General features: G+C 60.4%; 2 protein-coding genes across 2 annotated transcripts; one reads left to right on the top strand and one right to left on the bottom strand.

The window, feature by feature from the left end:
* Positions 1-1,923: 1,923 nt before the first annotated feature.
* On the bottom strand, positions 1,924-5,463 carry LOC128135845 (class I histocompatibility antigen, F10 alpha chain-like). The gene is made up of 8 exons (XM_052774931.1): positions 5,311-5,463; positions 4,442-4,705; positions 3,396-3,671; positions 3,046-3,318; positions 2,862-2,960; positions 2,680-2,712; positions 2,331-2,363; positions 1,924-2,153 (listed from the first exon to the last, which is right to left on the bottom strand). Exons 1-8 carry the CDS (start codon positions 5,378-5,380, stop codon positions 2,140-2,142), a joined length of 1,062 nt encoding a protein of 353 aa, XP_052630891.1. The 5' UTR covers positions 5,381-5,463; the 3' UTR covers positions 1,924-2,139.
* Positions 5,464-10,161: 4,698 nt separating this feature from the next.
* Positions 10,162-17,719, top strand: FLOT1 (flotillin 1). Its single transcript, XM_052774925.1, is given in 13 exon segments — positions 10,162-10,318; positions 10,422-10,497; positions 10,950-11,040; positions 11,542-11,685; positions 12,119-12,238; positions 12,965-13,060; positions 13,528-13,680; positions 14,196-14,377; positions 15,019-15,064; positions 15,202-15,285; positions 15,287-15,340; positions 16,877-17,041; positions 17,151-17,719. Coding segments are annotated over 13 exon segments (1,287 nt in total). The 5' UTR covers positions 10,162-10,275; the 3' UTR covers positions 17,184-17,719.
* Positions 17,720-17,929: the final 210 nt, after the last annotated feature.

Raw genomic sequence — 17,929 nt, 5'->3', positions numbered from 1 at the left:
CATGTCTTTCTTGTAGTGAGGGGCCCCAAATCGCACACAGTATTTGAGGTGCGGCCTCACCAGTGCCGAGTACAGGGGGACGAGCACTTCCCTAGTCCTGCTGGCCACACCATTTCTGACACAAGCCAGGACGCTCTTGGCTGCCTTGGCCACCTGGGCGCAATCCATGGGATACATCTCCGTATCTACAGTGGCCCACCGGTGCCTCTTTGGATCCCTGAAGTATCTTCACTCCCTTGAAGTATCTTACTTTCAAGTCGGGGGTCTGATGTGCCAGGCCATCGAATCCGTTTGTCCCTTTCCCCTGCCCAGCCGGGAGCAGGACCCCTCGTCCTGATCAGAACATTCATCACCTGATTCCTGCAACTCCAAACCAAAACCCTTTTCACCCCAAGAGGAGCCCACGTCTCTCTCGCCCAGGCTGCGTTGCAGGGAGTAGTCACAGGTAGGATCCTACGGTGGTCCAGCATGGTCCTTCCATGGTACTGGGCATGAGGGACGACCCCACGTGGATGTACGTCCACTGGATCAGGATCAGAAGGAGGAGAGGTGTCCTCAGCCCATCTACTGTGCCTGGGGAATTGCTCGACAGCAGCTGGAGCAGCAATCTTCCTGGATGGTCCCTTTTTCGCCACTGTTTTTCCCCCACAATTCTTGCCTGTGGGCTTCCAGGACCATGGGACTGCAGACCACCGCAAACACCCTCGGGTACCGGGTATGTTCCTCTCTGGTGGACCACTGACCTCGCTGGGTTACAAGATCTTCCTTGAGTAGATACTTTGCTTTCACACTCATAAGAGCCACCTCCAGAGATGATGGCTGGCTGCCCCTCTTCCGATCCATCAATCCCACAGTCCCTAGCAATGGATCCCAGCTGCTGGGCTTCCCTACCTTCTAGTTCCAGCCTGTCAGCCCCACCATCCCAGCATTGGAGCAACCAGGGAGCAAATGTCTTCACCTGGCTGACAGACACAATCGTTCCCTGTATTTCGTAGCCCGCTCAGGGATAGGGACCAGGTCGTTCTGCCTCTGCCCCCTCTCAGGGGAAGGGTCCCCTGTGTGGACTTCACTGGGACCCCTTGACTGCAAGAGCAACTATTACAGTTCAGAGTGGAGCCCCTGGTTTAGTCGCAGTGACCATCTGCATGACGTCAAACCGGGAGACGTTTCTCTCAGCGCCCATCTGCGTGGCCTCATATCAGACCTTCTCAGTGCCCGTCTGCGTGGCCTCTGAGCAAAAGACCTTCTTCTCAATGTCAGTGTCTGTGGCCTTGGAGCAAGAGACTTTCTTATCAGCGCCCATCTGTGTGGCCTCAGACCAAGAGCCCTTCTTATCAGTGCCCGTCTGCGTGGCCTTGGAGCGAGAGACCTTCTTATCAGTGCTCGTCTGCGTGGCCTCAGACCAGAAGATCCTCTTCCCAGTGCCCATCTGCATGGCCTCAGAGCTCGCCACCTCCACCACAAGGATGCCGATACCCAGCTAGTTCCTGAGGAAAAGCTGGCCAGTCCCCCTCAACACCCGTTTTTCCCTTTATATCGTTGAGTACAACATGACATGGCCTGCAATCTCTCTCTCTGCCTGGTTGTGTCCCCTCTCAGCAGCTTGCGCAACCCCCATCTATTCATCAGGGGAGCCGAGTGAGAAACAGAGAAGTCCTTGACGCTCTGCCGACGTTGTTCACATCCATCGCTGTGTTACCAACACTGTTCTGGTCACAAATCCTAAACACCGCACTACGCTGGACTGCGATGAAGAAAATCAACGCTATCCCAGCCAAAACCAGCACAGCCCTCGACCCGAGGATGCGAGCGCAGACGAGGCACCGGCTAAGGAGACACAGCCCCACGGAGGATGGGGACCAGCATTTATTGTGAAAGCCAGGAAATGCACACACACGGAAGAAATCAGCTGCAACCTCAAAATTAGTGAACATCGGTAATAACTGCAGCTCTCCAAGTATCAGAAAATAGGATGTTCACCCACCCAAAAGAGCCACCACCACAGCCAGGGGTGGGCAAGTGCAGCGTGACAAGCTCTCTCTGCAGGCAGCTCTCAGCCTCCTCCAGCACCTCTCTGCGTCCAGCCGGCGATAGAGCAGGGGGCCGAATCCAACCACGTGCTGGCCCCGCGTGGAGCAGTTAGACGGTGAGCCCTGCAGGGACGAGAGGAAGAGACAGTGTCACCCAGGGCCACCTCCCTGTCCCCAACCCGCTGCTCTGGGGGTCTCCGTGTCCCTCTCCTGTAGCCCAGTGCTGCTCCGGCTGCGGGTCCCACGGGGGAGCACAAAGAGCTGGGGTGCCCCGTCCATCCCCCCAGTCCCACACCATACCTTTGGCTGAGCTGCCAGACCCGCCGTCCGTGCCTGTGAGAGAGAAACAGCCGTGAGCTGCCAGCCCCGTCCTCGCTACGGGCACGGCGCACATGCCAGGAGCCGGCCCGGGAGCCACGGCCGCTCTGCAGCCACTGGGAGAGCAGGATGGAGCCGTGAGCACCAGAGAGGAGACACGATCTCCTCCATACGTCCCTGCTACGGGGATTTAAAGCAGGGCAGCACAGGGAGGACGGGGGATCAGGAAATGCTGGCAGAGGCCAGAAACCTGAGCCACAAGACCGCCCCAGCACTGGGCAGCGGCTGGAGCTGGACCTGCCGCCGGTACTCACCTGCCGCCGGTACTCACCTGCCGCCGGATCATAACCCTCCTTCTTCCTCCCTGCAGAGAGAAAGATGCATCAGCATCCACCATGGCCACCAAGCTTGGGGGGTCCGCAGAGCACAGCGGCTCATGCCCACAGCCCCTCCGGCCCCCCCGCCCCTGCCTTCCTCCCGCACCCCTCTGCCTCGCCGGCCCGGGTGCTTTACCTGATTTGTACTTCCAGAAGACGAATCCAGCGACGACGACAGTAAGTAGGATGGCAAAAGCCACTGCCAGGATGATGGTGACCAGCTTGGACTCCGTCTCTGGGGGAGAGCAGGACCGTGAGGAGGGGAAGGGGAACCACCCCAGCCCACCACTGCTCCACGTGCCCAAGGCCACCGCGCTCACCCCACGTGAAGAGGCCGGGCTCGGGCAGGCTGGCGTGCTCCACGCGGCACCGGTACTTGTCCTTCTCCTCTGGAAGGGCCTCGATGGAGGCCCAGGTGTAGTAGGTGCCATCGCTGTTGGGCGCGATGCTGCCCCACTCGGTCTCCTGGTCCCTCACCTCGCCATCCTTCAGCCAGCTGACGGTGATGGGCCGCGGGTAGAAGCCGTAAGTGCGGCAGTACAAGGTCAGGATCCCGTGGGCCTCCTTCCCTGACACTCGGACCATGGGGGGCTCTGGGGAGGGGGTGGCGGTGAGAGCCGGCACACGCACCCACAGCAGCCCGTCCCCAGGGTCCCCGTCTCGCCCTCACCTCTCCTCTCCAGCACGGCCCGCCCGTAGCTCACGTATTTCCTCAGCCACTCGATGCAGGTGTTCTTCAGGTAGTGCTTCCGCCGTGCAGCTTCACTCCCGTCCTTCTCCCACTTCCTCTTGGTGACTTGCGCCACCGCGTCTGCTGCGGTGAACGTCATCTTGTCCATGTCAAAGGTGATGAAATCCCTCCCATCATAGGCATCTTGCAGATACCCCCTGGTGCTGCCATCCTCCAGGATGTCACAGCCGTGCATGTGCTGCAGTGTGTGAGCCCCTGAAACACGACCAGGGAAATGGGGCTGAGGGGCTGCTGCAGCCCTGGGCCTTCAGTGGGGCATGGACCCCCAGCAGTGCCCCCCGCCCCAACCCTGCATGACCCTTGGGGGGGATCGGGTACCGGCACGAGAGCTGCCCACCCTCCTGCCCAGGGCCCACAGCACTCAGGGTGTCACGTAAAGCCGTGACGCAGACCCCCTGCACCCAGGGTGTGGCTGGGCTGGCACCCAGCCCCACGGCACCCCGGGACAGCGCGGGGCTGGGCTGGGTCCCAAATGCTGGGGCTGGGGATGATAAGGAGATGGGATGGGGTGGGGGAAGCCCCTCTGGCTCTGGGATGGGGGGCCACAGCACCATGGGGAGGGCAAGGGCCTGGGACACTGGGGGTGGGAGCCCCTCTGGCTCTGGGGGTCTCCACTGCCGCGGGGATGGTGAGGGGCTGGGACGTGGCGGCCACTCCTGGGCTGGAGTCCTGGGCACCGTGTGTGTGTGGGGGGGGGGGGGGGATGCGCTGGGCTGGGGTGGCCAGAAGCCCCCCCAAATCCAGGACAGGGGATCCCAAGCACTGTGGGGCTGGGACAGGGCAGCCGGGACCCCCTCGGGCTGGGGGACAGGGTGGCTGGGAGCCCTCTGACAGTGACACCAGGCAGGCAAGGGCCGGCACAACACGGGGCAGCAGCGTGGGGCACAGCAAGATCTTGGAGCAGGGGGAAGGAACCATCCTGTCCCACAGAGCCCCAGCCCAGCCCCACAGAGCCCCACACTCACTCCCGCTCTGGTTGTAGCGGTCCCGCAGTGTGTCCAGGTTGATGCGGTAAACCTGCTGATTCCTCTGTCCGATTTGGGTCTCACCATCCCAGTGCTGCTGATCCAGGTTGTCCGCCATCCAGTCTGCCCGGGGCACCGTCCTCCCCGTCTCGCTGTCGTAGCGTGAGATGAGGTTCCCGTCCACGTACCCCATGGATACAAACTGGGGGACCCCTGGGCTGGGCTCTGACACTGCCATGTGGAAGTAGCGCAGGGAGTGCAATTCTGTGGGGACACAGGGAGTGGTTAGAGTTGGGGGGCAGTGGGGCTGGGGGGGACAGGGGTGAGGGGTCCCAGGGGTGGGCACTGAGGCTGGGCGGGGGTCCCAGGGGAGCAGATTGGGGCAATGGGGGGGTGGGACAGCTTCAGGGGGAATGTGATTGGTGGAGGAGTGAGTTATGTGTGGGAGGGGGGTCCTGGTTCCTGGGAAGGGGAGCCCAGCAGGGTCCTGGTGTCAAGGAAAGGGGGGTCCCAGAGGTGTCCAAGGGGTGGGGACCCAGGATGCCTGGGAAGGGGGGGGCCAGGGAGGTCCCGGTGTCCAAGAAAGCAGATCTGGGGGAGGGTCCAAGGGAGCAGGAAGGTCTGAGGCAGGGTGGGGGAGGTGTCCCGGTTCTCAGAAAAGGGGGATCCGGGGGGGGGGCCCCGGGAAGGGGGAACCGGAGGTGTTGGGGGAGTGTTCCCAGGGGGTCCCTGTGACTGGGGAGGGGGACCGGGGTGGTCGGAAAGGGGGGGTCGAAGGGGTCCCAGTGCCCAGGAGGGTTCCTGGTGCCAAGAGGACGGTCTAGGGGGATCCCGGTGCCCAGGGCTCCCGCATCCCCGGCTGTGCTCACCGCTCGCCGCCCCGCCGAGGAGTCCCAGCAGCAGCCCCAGCTCCAGTCCCAGCCCTCGGCCCAGCCCCATCACGCTGCTCCGCTCCGACCCCGCAACTGCATGGACTCCCAAGCCCCGCAACCACTCAAGCCCCACCCCAGTGGCACCGCTACCTCTTTCCCTCCACCCTCCCTCCAACGTCAGCCTAGAGCCGCCTCGGACGTCTCTGGGTGCCAGGCGGATTGCATTCCCGCAGACTGGGATAAAGCGAAAGAGCTGGAGGAAGGCGGAGGCTGGGGGGACACACAGTGGACCCGCGGGACCCCCCCCGGAGCCCATCAATCCCCGGGACCCCCCCCACCCAGAGTCACCCAGTGTCCCCTCTTCCCACTGTCCCTCACACCAGTGTCCCCTGTACGGGTGTTAGAGACTGAAAGAGTTAATGTCTCAAATATTGTGGTGGGGCAAGTTCTGCCTAACAAAGAACTCTGCATGAACTCTGCCTAACAAGGAGCCACAGGTGAAGAGAAGCCGTTCAGCACTGGACATCAGCAACAGGAGGGGAAGGGCGTGCCGGAGGGTGCACAGCTCCCTGTTCTGATAACGCTGCTTTGGACAGGCTGGGCAGGGCAGCTCACCGTGCATGGCGAAAGATCACGTCTGCAGGGAGGGGGAGGTTGCTCCCCAAACGACCCCCAAGCCCAAAGGCTCACAAACTGATCAGGGCACCTAATTAGCCTAAGGAGTTCGAGTGCACTCCCAAAGGAGGGGCGAAGATGGTAAAAGCACATGAACTGAAGCCCCATGTGCACAAGCCCGCCGGAACTGGACCCCTCGGCTGACTGGACCCCTCAGCCGACTGAACCAATGCTGGATCGAGGGCCAGAGATATCGTTCTCTCTTTCTTTTTCCTTTTCTCTCCTTATTCCCTAAAGTGATGTATATGGTTACCACGGGTTACTGAGGTAGTTCCATGCCTATTCCTGTTGCAAGAAACCACGCCACCTACTGTTATACCTCCCAAACGCAGTTTGCTTCTGTCATGAATAAAATATTTAACTGATTGTTTGGTGTCGTTTCACCTTAATTTAGCCCAATGGAATTCCGAATTCAGCATGACTCCCTGGTCTGTCCAGTCCGGGTCATGACATTTTTGGTGTAGTCAGCAGGATTTCCTTGGTGTTGCTAAAGCGATCATTGGGACTAGGTCCTTACTGTGGCCCCCCTCTGAGAGGAGTCATACACAAGGGGAGATGGTACTCGGAGAACTTAATAATCTGATTTTGTTGCGGTCTCCCTGGGAGGTCCGTGTGTAGAGGTAGTCCCCAGCGGACTACTAAAAACATCTGATCCTTGTAATTGTGTCCCCATTATGCTCCCCCTAGGAGATCTGACCGTAGATCTACTTCTCTCCTGGAGAGATTAAGTGCCTACAGTGCCCAGCTCTTTCCCCTTGGTATGACTCCCACTATGCCCCACCTTGGAAACCTGACTGTAGACTCTATTTCTCTCCTGGAGAGATTAGAGGGTTACCATGCCCAACTCTTCCCCCTTGGCATAACATTGGTTTGTGTGGTTTTAGGAGCCATTCTTGTGGCAGCACCATGAAACAAACGTGTGACCTGACAAGCAGAAGGAAAGATGATAAAATCCTTTCAAGATTTAGCGAAGGTTTTGCAGGAGCATTTGGAAAATGAGACAAGAAGTGTCTCTGATCAACTTGCTGCTGAGCAAGTGACTAACCAGAGGTTACGTACTGCTCTGATGGAGGCTTTGGAGTGGAAAAGGGTATTAAGGGAGCAATTAGATGAAACTCGCTCCCAGATTGGTGTAGAAAATGTGGATGCAGACTCTGATGGGGAAAAAGAATCAAAATCATATCCTTTTGAAGACCTAGGACAGATAAGGGAAATGTTTCCTCTTGGGATGGGGGAAGTCACAATGCAGCCTTTGATTTAAGACCGAGACTGTGGATGGTGGCCAAGGAGGAGCCCAACAAGTTACCACCCACATTGTCTCTTATTCCCCCACTGATTTGGCTAAAATTCAGGAAAAATATTCCAGGGACCCCGAGAAATGGAAACTGAGTATGTGTGGAGAGTATCCCTTGCTGGGGGTGACCGCATCCTGCTAAGTGAGGATAAGGCAAGGGGATATCGGGGTCTGGGAGCTTTCCTAATTACAGATGACAATAGAGAGCCGTGGTCCCTGACCCAAAGAGTAGCATATTGAGCATGTGGATTGGATCCTATGGAGAGAGGAGACCCCTTTTCAATTAAAACACCTGCAGTGGGTCACATTTTGGAGAGTGAACAAAAGACTGCCTGTCTCCAGTTGATGCATGATCGATTCCTGGTTCCACAACAGTCATTTCCCATGCAATACACGACAGACCCTGAAAGGTTGCATCCTCTTATAAGGGGACTCTCTGATGCCTTGAAATTGTATACAGTACAACTACAAGATCGCTTGAGAGCACCCCAAAGAAAGGGAGGCCCCCAGAGATGACATGGGGAGAAATAACACAGGAATTGATTAATGACAAGAGACGGATGGGATTCACCACTCAGGGAGAGACAAAATCTAAAGCAGACTTCAGGAGGGTGGAAGAGAATGGAGAAACAGAACCTAAGCCCCTGTACGATTCTTGACTCCCACCTCCGATGAGGTTGACACGGCCTCCTGACAATAAAAGACATACGCTGTGGACAGAGTGTATCTCAAAGGGAATCATCCCCAGGGAGGTGATGGACTGGTTGCCCACTCCCAACCTGGAAGGCCTGGTGAAAGGGTGGGACAAAATAAAAGGGGCCCTATCTCCCTCAAACTTTAAAGACCAAGCCATAGCTCTCCAATCCATGTGGGCAACTGCCCCACATCAGCTTTCAAACCCAGACTAGTATTTGCTGAAAGAGCTGGAGCAATGGCATATGTATTACTGCAAGGAGACAACACTCCCGTTTTCCTCCCTTACCACAGGTTGGCTCATCGTGCTTTGTCATCTTGTACGACAAGCACGTGCCCTGAATACATTTCCGCAAGATCAACATGCAAACACTTGGATTTCGTTAGCCTCTACTGTAACTAACTCATCTGCCTTTTTTATTAAGGGAAGATTAACAGCTGCAGATCTTTTGACAACATGCTTCATTGGCATGCCAACCCCAGTAGCTGTATTACAGAATTATGCTATGCTAAGTGGTTTTGGTATTAGTGTTCCTCATTGCTACTTTTTCTAAGTAGGTAGTGGTCATATACCAATGAACATTACAAAATTGATTGGCAGTGGACCATTTCCTCCTTTGACACCATAAACACTGCTTCAATTTCAAAGGCATGTGTTCCTTCAACATAACCGATGAATCAGCCAGCACAGAGGATGACATTCAGCATCTCCAGGACTTAATGCATCAAAAGAAACAATCTACTGGTGGTGCCTGGTGGGCTGAGTGATTTAATTCCCTGACAGGATGGGTGGGACACGTGATTCAAAGCATTATTGTAGAGATACGTTTATTGCTTTTTCTGTATGTGTTTGTTGCGTGCCTTTAAGTTACTTGGTGCTACACCCCACAAGCGCAAATGGACACCTCCAGCTTTGCCAGCCCCAGTGGAAGTGGTCTCTTGAGCAAGGGAGTGGAACGTGGGAAACACAGAGGTCATCTGTGAACATCAACCAGTTTTCTTGGGCCCTCTGCTTATTATACAAGAAAAAGCTACAAGGTAAAGATGGCTTCAAAGCCCTGCGCAAGAGAACTTGACCAAGAGTGACTTCGCCTGTACAAGTGGGTTTGCTGTGAGAAAACACCAAGCCAAACTGGGGGTTTTAGCTAGTGTGTACTTCTTCTACCTTCTTTCCGATACCCGGGTATGAACTAGAAGAAAAGAAAAACACAAGCAAATCTATTTTGGTAACACCCTTCCCTCCATGATCTTATCCCACAGGATTCTTCCAAGCAGATCTTTGAAAAAGTCAAAGTGCTCTCCTGAAGTCCAGGGTTGCGACCTTGCTTTTCACCCTCTTTGCCCTCAGGATCCTGAGCTCCGCTACCTCATGGTCACTGTAGCCCAGGTCACCTTTGACCTTCACATCCCCAACAAGCATGAGCTCCAGCCACCCCCCACCCAGGGACAAAATCGCCACCTTATTCTGCTGTGACTGACCCCCAAGTTCTGCCAGGAGCAAGACCAACCTGGTGGAGAGCCGCAGCGCCAGGAACGTGGCAGGGGGGCACCGGGTCCGCTTGCATTTCTGGAGACGCAGACAAACAGCACCCAGCCACAGACCATGTTTCGAAGCACCGAGTCACCCCGAAGCTCTGATGCGACCCCAGAGGGAACTGCAGATGTGGGTGAAACAGCATTAAAACGCAGCTGGTTTTGCTAACAATATATTTGGTGGAAATAGTAACTGTGCCCGTGGGGGTAAAGTGCCCCCAAGCCCCCTACAGTAACATTCCCCCCCCTGCCCCAGCACCAGGGAGGTCTCTGCAAGTGTTTGTGCACGGCCCCAAGAGACCCTACAATAACACTATCACACACACACACACACACACACACACAGAGCACCAGAGAGGTCTCTGCAAGTGTTTGTGCGCGGCCCCAGGAAACCCTACAATAACATTCCCCTCCCCCAGTACCGTTTCATCCCACCCCGACTCACCGGCCCACCCCACTCCCAACCCGTCCGGCCACAAAATGGCGTCCCTCTCCCCTCACAGAGCCGCAGACCACCCTTCCCGCCTTTGGCGGCGCGGCCAATAGAGAGGCGAGCAACTCGTGACGTCACGGGTCGCCGGGCAGAACGGGGAGAAAGGGAGGGAAGTCGGCTCTGCCGCGGAGGCTGTCGGGATCGTGGAGGTTTCGCGGTGGGTGGGGGCCGCGCCTCAGCGGGAGGACCGGAGCGGCTGAGGCGACGGAGGGGGGGGGGGGGGTGCCGGCTCCCCCGGTCTCATTTCGGGGTCTCCCCGCAGATCCCCGCCGAGATGTTCTTCACGTGTGGCCCCAACGAGGCCATGGTGGTGTCGGGTGAGTCGCCGTCGCCCCCCTCCGTCCCAGACTCCTGGGTGTCGTGTGTCCCCCCCCCGCCCCCGGGATTCCTGGGTCGCCATTTACTTCTGTGTCCCCACAGGTTTCTGCCGCAGCCCCCCCGTCATGGTGGCTGGGGGGAGGGTGCTGGTGGTGCCGTGTCTGCAGCAGATCCAGCGGTGAGGGGACACGCTGGGGCGGGGGGGGGGGGGCACAGGAGGGGGGGACGTGGTGACACGAAGGGGGGGTGACACAGGAACTGGGGGGGGGCACAGGAGGGAGGGTGGGGGGTGACACAGGAGGGGGGGATATGGTGACAAGGGGGGTGACACAGGAACTGGGGGGGCACGGGGGGGTGACACAGGAGGGGGGATGTGGTGACACGGGGGGGTGACACAGGAACTGGGGGGGGCACAGGAGGGGGGGGATATGGTGACACGAAGGGGGGGTGACACAGGAACTGGGGGGGGGCACAGGAGGGAGGGTGGGGGGGGTGACACAGGAGGGGGGGGATGTGGTGACAAGGGGGGTGACCCAGGAACTGGGGGGGGGGGCACAGGAGGGGATGTGGTGACACGAGAGGGAATATGGGGGACACGGGGTGACAGTGGGGTGACCCGTCCTCCCCCAGGATCTCCCTGAACACCCTGACCCTTAACGTGCGCAGTGAGAAGGTGTACACCCGTCACGGCGTCCCTATCTCCGTCACCGGCATCGCTCAGGTAACCCCCCCTGTCGTCCCCCCCCCATGTTCCCATCCCATCCCCCGTGTCCCTACAGCTGCCACCACCCCTCCTCAGGAGGGACCGGTGCTGCCCCTTTTAAGTGGTGCTGGGGCGGGCCCCACCCAGTGCTGTTGGGGGGGGGGGTCCCTTAAAATAGCCCTGCCATGGGGAACCCCCCCCTCCCCAACACTCTCTGGGAGGGGGCAGCATCCCCTTCAAAGGGTCCTGTAGTGGTGGGCACCCCCCCGACCCCCTGCAAGGGGGGGGGCGGCAGCACTCTCTTAAAAGGGCACTGTCATCCCCCCCTGCTTCGGCAAGGGGCAGCAGCATTTTAAAAGGGCCTCATCATGGTGGGCCTACAGCTCTTAAAGGGGTCATGCAGCAGCGGTGGGACCCCCTGCCCTCAGGGCATGTGCGAGCATGCCAGGGGTGTGTGTGAGCGTGCAAGGCGCTCGTGCAAGGCGCTCGTGCAAGGCTGGCTGTTCTGGCCGGGTTCAGGTGAAGATCCAGGGGCAGAACAAGGAGATGCTGGCAGCCGCCTGCCAGATGTTCCTGGGCAAGTCGGAGAGCGAGATCGCCCAGATCGCCCTAGAGACTCTCGAGGGCCACCAACGCGCCATCATGGCCCACATGACTGTGGAGGTGAGGGGGGGGGAGGCCCAGCCACGTCCCTTGGGGGCCAGCCTTGCTGCTGGGGGCCAGCCACGCTCCTTTTACAAAGCCCTGCCCTCCCCGTGGAAGCCCTGCCCCTGAGGCTCCACCCCCTGGTGGGTGCCCCACCCCCCAAAGCCCCACTCCTTTGCTGAAGCCTCTCCACAAAAGCCCCACCCCCAGGTGGAAGCCCCACCCCCAGGTGGAAGCCCCACCCCCAGACATGCTGACAGAAGCATGGCCCCCTTGGCCTGTGAAGCCACACCCTTCATGGAGGCCACACCCTCTCTGCTTGAGGCCACTCCCCTGGTGGGAGCACTACCCCTTGACCCAAGCCCTACCCTGGTGGTCCCACCCCCTTGGGAGGCCACGCCCCCATGCCCCCACCCACCCTAAGCCCCACCCCTCGGTGTCCCACCCCCAGGAGATCTACAAGGACCGGCAGAAGTTCTCAGAACAGGTTTTCAAAGTGGCCTCGTCCGACCTCGTCAACATGGGGATCAGCGTGGTCAGCTACACCCTGAAGGACATCCACGATGACCAGGTGGCACCGGGGGGGGGACATGAGGGGGAACGCAAGGGGACACGGTGGGGACAAGGGTGTCAGCATGGTTAGGTACCCTCTGAAGGACATCCACGATGACCAGGTGGCACCGGGGGGGGACACAGTGGGGACAAGGGTGTCAACATGGTCAGCTATCCCCTAAAGGACATCCATGACAACCAGGTGGCACCCGGCAGGACACAGTGGGGACGCGGGTGTCAGCGGGGTCAGCTACATCCTGAAGGATGTCCACAACGGTCAAGTGGCACCAGGGACATGGGGGGTACGACATAGGCATTGGTGGGGTCAGTGGGGCTGGGGACATGGAGGTACAGGGAGCTGTGGGGATGGGGACAGTGACCTAGAGATGGAGACAGTGTCCCAGGGATGGGCGTCACAGAAGAAGGGACGTGGGGACAGAGAGAGAGATGGAAACAGTGGGACAGGGACAGAGAAATGGTGTTGTGGGGAGAGGGATATGGGGGTGGGGACATCAGGTGAAGGATGGGGACACTGGAATGGGGACAGGGGCACTGTTCCTGGGTGGGAATGGGGTCACCAGGGTGGGTGCAGGGACGGAGGACATCCAGACAGAGATGGGGACACCATAGAGGAATGGGGCCATCTCCAGTGTCCCCAGGGCCACCAGCGCTTGCTGGGGCATAGATGGCCAGGGTTGGGGACAGACAAGGAGTGTGACAGTTTCCCATGTCCCCTTGTCCCCAGGACTACCTGCACTCGCTGGGGAAGGGCCGCACGGCACAGGTCCAGCGCGATGCCCGCGTGGGGGAGGCTGAGGCCAAGCGGGACGCCGGCATCCGCGTGAGTCTGTCACCTCTGTCCCCCTGGGCCCCCTCCCTGTGTCCCATATGTGCCCACGTCCCCCCCATTTCCTCACTGAGGTCTGTAGATCCCCCCTCAATGTGCCAGTGTCGTCTCCCCCCGCACCCCTGATGTCACCAGATTGTCCCTAAATGTCTCCATGTCCCCCTTCAATGTCCCTGGGCTCCCCGGTCTCCTCCTGACCCCCCCAACGCCCTGTGTCCTGATGGGCCCCCTCTCAATGTCCCCATGCCCGTGGTTTCCCAGTATCTCCCCTGTCCCCTGGTGTCCCCATGTCCCCCAATGTCCCCCCACCTCTCTAGTCCCATGGTGTCACCATGTCCCAGCCCCCAGCATCCCCTGCTGTCCCTGTAGTGTCCCCATGCCCACCAATCTCCCCCTGTCCCCACATCCCTCTGTATCCCTCCTTGTCCCTGTGTGCCCCAGCATCTCCCATGTCCCCACAGGAGGCGCGGGCACGCCAGGAGCAGGTCTCTGCGCAGCTGCTGAGCGAGACGGCGATGGCGCAGGCCCAGCGCGACTTCCAGGTGCAGCAGGCGCTCTGCGATGCCGCCGTCAATGCCCGCAAGGCCCAGGCCGACCTGGCCTACCAGTTGCAGGTACGTCGGAACACCTGGGTGTCCCCCCAGGTGCCTGGGTGTCCCCTGTCCCGACATGCCTGGGTCTCCTCCCTGGGATGTTTGGGACCCCCACACGCCTGGGTCCCACCTTGACATGGTCTTGGACACTTGAGTCCCCTCTCCAGGTCACCTGGGTCCCCCCCGTGCAGCCCCACAGTGCCTGGGTCCCTCCCCCAGATGCCTGGGTCCTCCCTAAACACCTGTATCCCGCAGATCCCGGGGTCCCCCCTAAACACTTGGGTTCCCCCTTAAGACCTAGGTCTCCTGGGATGCTTAGGTGTCCCCCCGAGACACCCGAGTCCCCCCCAGGTGCCTGGGTCCTCCCCAGACACTCAGATCCCCTGGACACCTGGGTCTCCTCAGCACCTTGGCCCCCCCCCCGAAACACCTGGGTCCCTTGGGGTGCCTGAATTCTCCCAGCTGCCTGGGTCCCCCCCGCACCCTTTCCACCCGCCTGGGTGCCGTCACGGGGCTGAGGGGTGCCGCGGGCGCAGGTGGCGAGGACGAAGCAGCAGATCGAGGAGCAGCGGGCGCAGGTGCTGGTGGTGGAGCGGGCGCAGCAGGCGCAGCTGCAGGAGCACGAGATCGGCCGCCGTGAGCGCGAGCTGGAGGCCACCGTCCGCAAACCCGCCGAGGCCGAGCGCTACCGCCTCGAGCGCCTGGCCGAGGCCCAGCGGTGAGCCCTGCCCCTTCCCCAGCGAGCCCCCCCACCCCCCCCCCAGCCGGTGGGTCCCACTACCTTGGGGGAAGCCATGCCCCTTTAAAGAGGAGCCCCGCCCCAAGTTTTCCAAGCCACACCCCCATCTTGGTGGCTCCCACCACCGTGGATGAAGCCATTTCCCCTTTAAGGGAAGCCATGCCCCTTTAAAGGGGCACGGGGCCCCATCACTCTGAAGTCACGCTTTTTTTAAGGGAGGTGGTGCCCCTTTTGAAGGGAGCCCCGCCCCCTTCCAGTAAGCCACACCCCCACTTTAGTGGGCCCTATTCCATGGAAGTCATGGCCGATTTAAGAGAAGACTGCCCCTTTAAAAGAGAGCCCTGCCCCCTTGTAGGCCACACCCCTATGATGCAGGCTCCCTGTGTGGCTATGCCCCTTTTAAGAGAAGCCATGTGTCTTTGAGGGGAGGCCACGCCCCCTCTGGGAGAACCACGCCCCCTTCCACCAGGCCACACCCCCCTGACCAAGCCCCCTGGGTATCACCTGGGCCACACACTCAATGGAAGGCCACACCCCTCTAAGCCCCACCTTATGGGAAGACCCCCTGCCCCTCCCATCTCGAAGCTCCACCCCTTTTTTCAAGCCCCACCCCTCCACAGGTCACAGATGATGATGCAGGCGGAGGCTGAGGCTGAAGCCATGAAGGTGAGTCTGGGGGGGGGAACCAGGTGTCTGGGCGGGGCTGGGGCGGGGTGTCACAGGGGACCCAGGTGTCTGGGTGGGGCCGGGGCGGGGCCATGACGGGGCCCCAGGTGTCTGGCTAAGCCAGGCGTGCTGCGCAGGTGACGGGGGCGGCGCGGGCGGCGGCGGTGGCTGCCCGGGCGCGGGCGGAGGCGGCGCAGACGGCGGCGAAGGCCGAGGCGTTCGCGCGAGTACCAGGAGGCCGCCATCGTTGACATGGTGCTGCAGCGGCTCCCCCAGGTATTTTGGGGTGTCCCTCCCATGGGTTTGGGGTCCCCCCCATGGAGTAGGGGTGGTCAGGGGTGTCCTGGGGGGGATTCGGGGTCCCTATGGGGTCTCAAGGGGGTATTTTGGGGTCCCCCCCATGGATCTGGGGTCCCCCCATGGAGTAGGAGTGGTTTGGGGGTGTCCTGAGGGGATTTGGGGTCCCTATGGGGTCTCAAGGGGGTATTTTGGGGTCCCATGGAGTATTTTGGGGTTCCCCCCATAGATATGGGGTACCCCCCCCGTGGACTTGGGGGGTGGTTTGGGGGTGTTCTGGGGGGATTAGGGCTCCCCATGGGGTATTTTGGGGTCCCTCCCATGGAGTAGGGATGGTTTGGGCGTGTCCTGGGGGGATTTGGGGTCCCACAGGGTGACTTGGGGTCCCTCCCATGGAGTAGGGGTGGTTTGGGGGTGTTCTGGGGGGATTTGGGGTCCCCATGGGGTATTTTGGGGTGTCTCTCCCATGGGTTAGAGGTCCCCCCATGGACTAGGGGTGGTTTGGGGGTGTCCTGGGGGGATTTGGGGTCCCTAGGGGTTCTTAAGGGGATATTTTGGGGTCCCACAGGGTATTTTGGGGTCCCCCCCATAGATTTGGGGTACCCCCCTGGATTTGGGGTGGTTTGGGGGTGGTTTGGGGGGATTTGGGGTCCCCATGGGGTATTTTGGGGTCCTCCCCATGGATTTGGGGTCCCCCTATGGAGTAGGGGTGGTTTGGGGGTGTCTAGGGGGGATTTGGGGTCCCAAGGGGGTATTTTGGGGTCCCACAGGGTATTTTGGTGTCCCCAGGGGGTGATTTGGGGTCCCCCCCATAGAGTAGGGGTGGTTTAGGGGTGTCTGGGGGAAATTTGGGGGTGTCCTGGGGGGACTTTGGGTCCCTATGGGGTCTCAAGGGGGTATTTTGGGGTCCCTATGGGGCACTTTGGGGTCCCCAGGGGGTATTATACTTTGGGGTCCCCCCATGGAGTAGGGGGGGTTTGGGGGTTGCCAGGGGGGATCTGGGGGTCCCTGGGAGGATTTTGGGGTCCCAGGAGGTGTTTTGGGGTGCCCCTATGGGGTGGGGGCAGTATGGGAGGGGCAGAGGGAGGAATTTGGGGGGGGTTAAGGGGTGGGTTTGGGGTGAAAGACAGCCATTTTGGGACAGCTGAGCAGGGAGATTTGGGGGGGCCAGAGGCAGGTTTTGGGGTCAGATCTTGGGATTTTGGGGTGCCATGGGCAGATTTTGGCGTGAGATCTGGGGCTTTGGGGATGCGATCTGGGGGTTTGGGAGTGCTGACAGAAAACTTTGGGGTGAAACATGGCGATTTTGTATAAGGTGGGAACAGAATGGGAGGGTTTGGGGTGCTGCAGCCAGATTTTGGGGTGTGATCTGGGGGTGCTGACAGAGAATTTTGGGGTGAAACATGCCAATTTTGGAACAGGTGGCGATGGGGAGGGGGATTTTGGGGTGCCACGGGCAGATTTTGGGGTGAGATCTGCGTATTTTGGGGATGAAAGCCGCTGTTTTGGGGCCAGGTGGCAGAGGCGGTAGCGCAGCCGCTGCTGGGGACGCGGCGTGTGACGTTGGTGGCCGGTGGCTCCGGGGACATCGGGGTGTCGCGGTTGCCGGGGGAGATCCTGGACGTCGTCACCCGCCTGCCCGCCACCGTCGAGGCCCTCACGGGCGTCAGCGTCACCCAGGTGCGCCCGGGTCCCCTCAGGGAGGGGGGGCTGTCACACCCGGGTCCCCTGGGCGTGGGGACACCGTGACATCTGGGTCCACTCCTCAGCGTCCCGTCCGTCCCCACAGGCTGCCCAGAAGAAGTCCGAGTGCCAGGCCTGAGCCAGTGCCACCGCGTCCCCGAAGTGCCACTACATGCTGGTGCCACCCTGCCTGTGAGGCGTCGCCACCCCCGGGATCCCACGTCTGCATGGTGTCACCACCCCCCGAAACCCCCATCTCGCCGAAGTGCCACCACCTCCCAGCGATACCGCGTCCCCACAGTGCCACCGTGCCACCCTACCTGCGAGGTGTCACCACCCCCTGGAGCCCCTGTCCCCACGGCGTCACCATCTCCTGGAACCTCCTTCTCGCCAAAGTGCCACCAGCTCCCAGCGATACTGTGTCCCCAAAGTGCCGCTACCCCACGGTGCCACCATGTCCCCAAAGTGCCACCATTCCGCTGCGCTAGTGTCCTCCCATGGTGCCACCACCCCTCAATGCCACTGTGCCCCTGAGATGCCACCACCCCACGGTGCTAATGTGTCCCCAAAGTGCCACCGTCCCCACCCACCCCCTCAGGGGCTGGTGTGTCCCCAGGGTGGAGGACACGTCCCCGTGTCCCCACATCATTAAAGCTGCTGCGTCTGCACTGGCCAGACCTGGGTCCCTCAGGGGTCGGCGGGTGTGGGGACCCCCAGAAGGGACACGGGTGTCCCCAAAAAGGGACAGTGGTGGGACCTCATGGTAGGGGGACCCAGAGGGGACGTGGGGACAGAGTGACACCAGGTGGAAGACTTGTGGCGGGAGCGTCACCAAAGGTGACATGGGTACCCCATGGCAGACGCCAGAGGGGACACTGGGGGGGT

The sequence above is a fragment of the Harpia harpyja genome, chromosome 25 (assembly GCF_026419915.1).
Source record: "Harpia harpyja isolate bHarHar1 chromosome 25, bHarHar1 primary haplotype, whole genome shotgun sequence".
NCBI lineage: Eukaryota > Metazoa > Chordata > Aves > Accipitriformes > Accipitridae > Harpia > Harpia harpyja.
The sequence above is the reverse complement of the archived record's forward strand: the minus strand, read 5'-3'. Positions and strand labels throughout refer to the sequence as shown.

What these genes read in the sequence shown, in the direction of transcription:
- LOC128135845 (XM_052774931.1), bottom strand. Translation starts at nt 5,380, where the DNA reads ATGGGGCTGGGCCGAGGGCTGGGACTGGAGCTGGGGCTGCTGCTGGGA. An exon ending in GCCCGGCCTCTTCACGTGGG is followed by an intron (nt 2,961 to 3,045) that starts GTGAGCGCGGTG and finishes GCTCTCCCCCAG; the next exon opens with AGACGGAGTCCAAGCTGGTC. An exon ending in GGGTTATGATCCGGCGGCAG is followed by an intron (nt 2,364 to 2,679) that starts GTGAGTACCGGC and finishes TCTCTCTCACAG; the next exon opens with GCACGGACGGCGGGTCTGGC.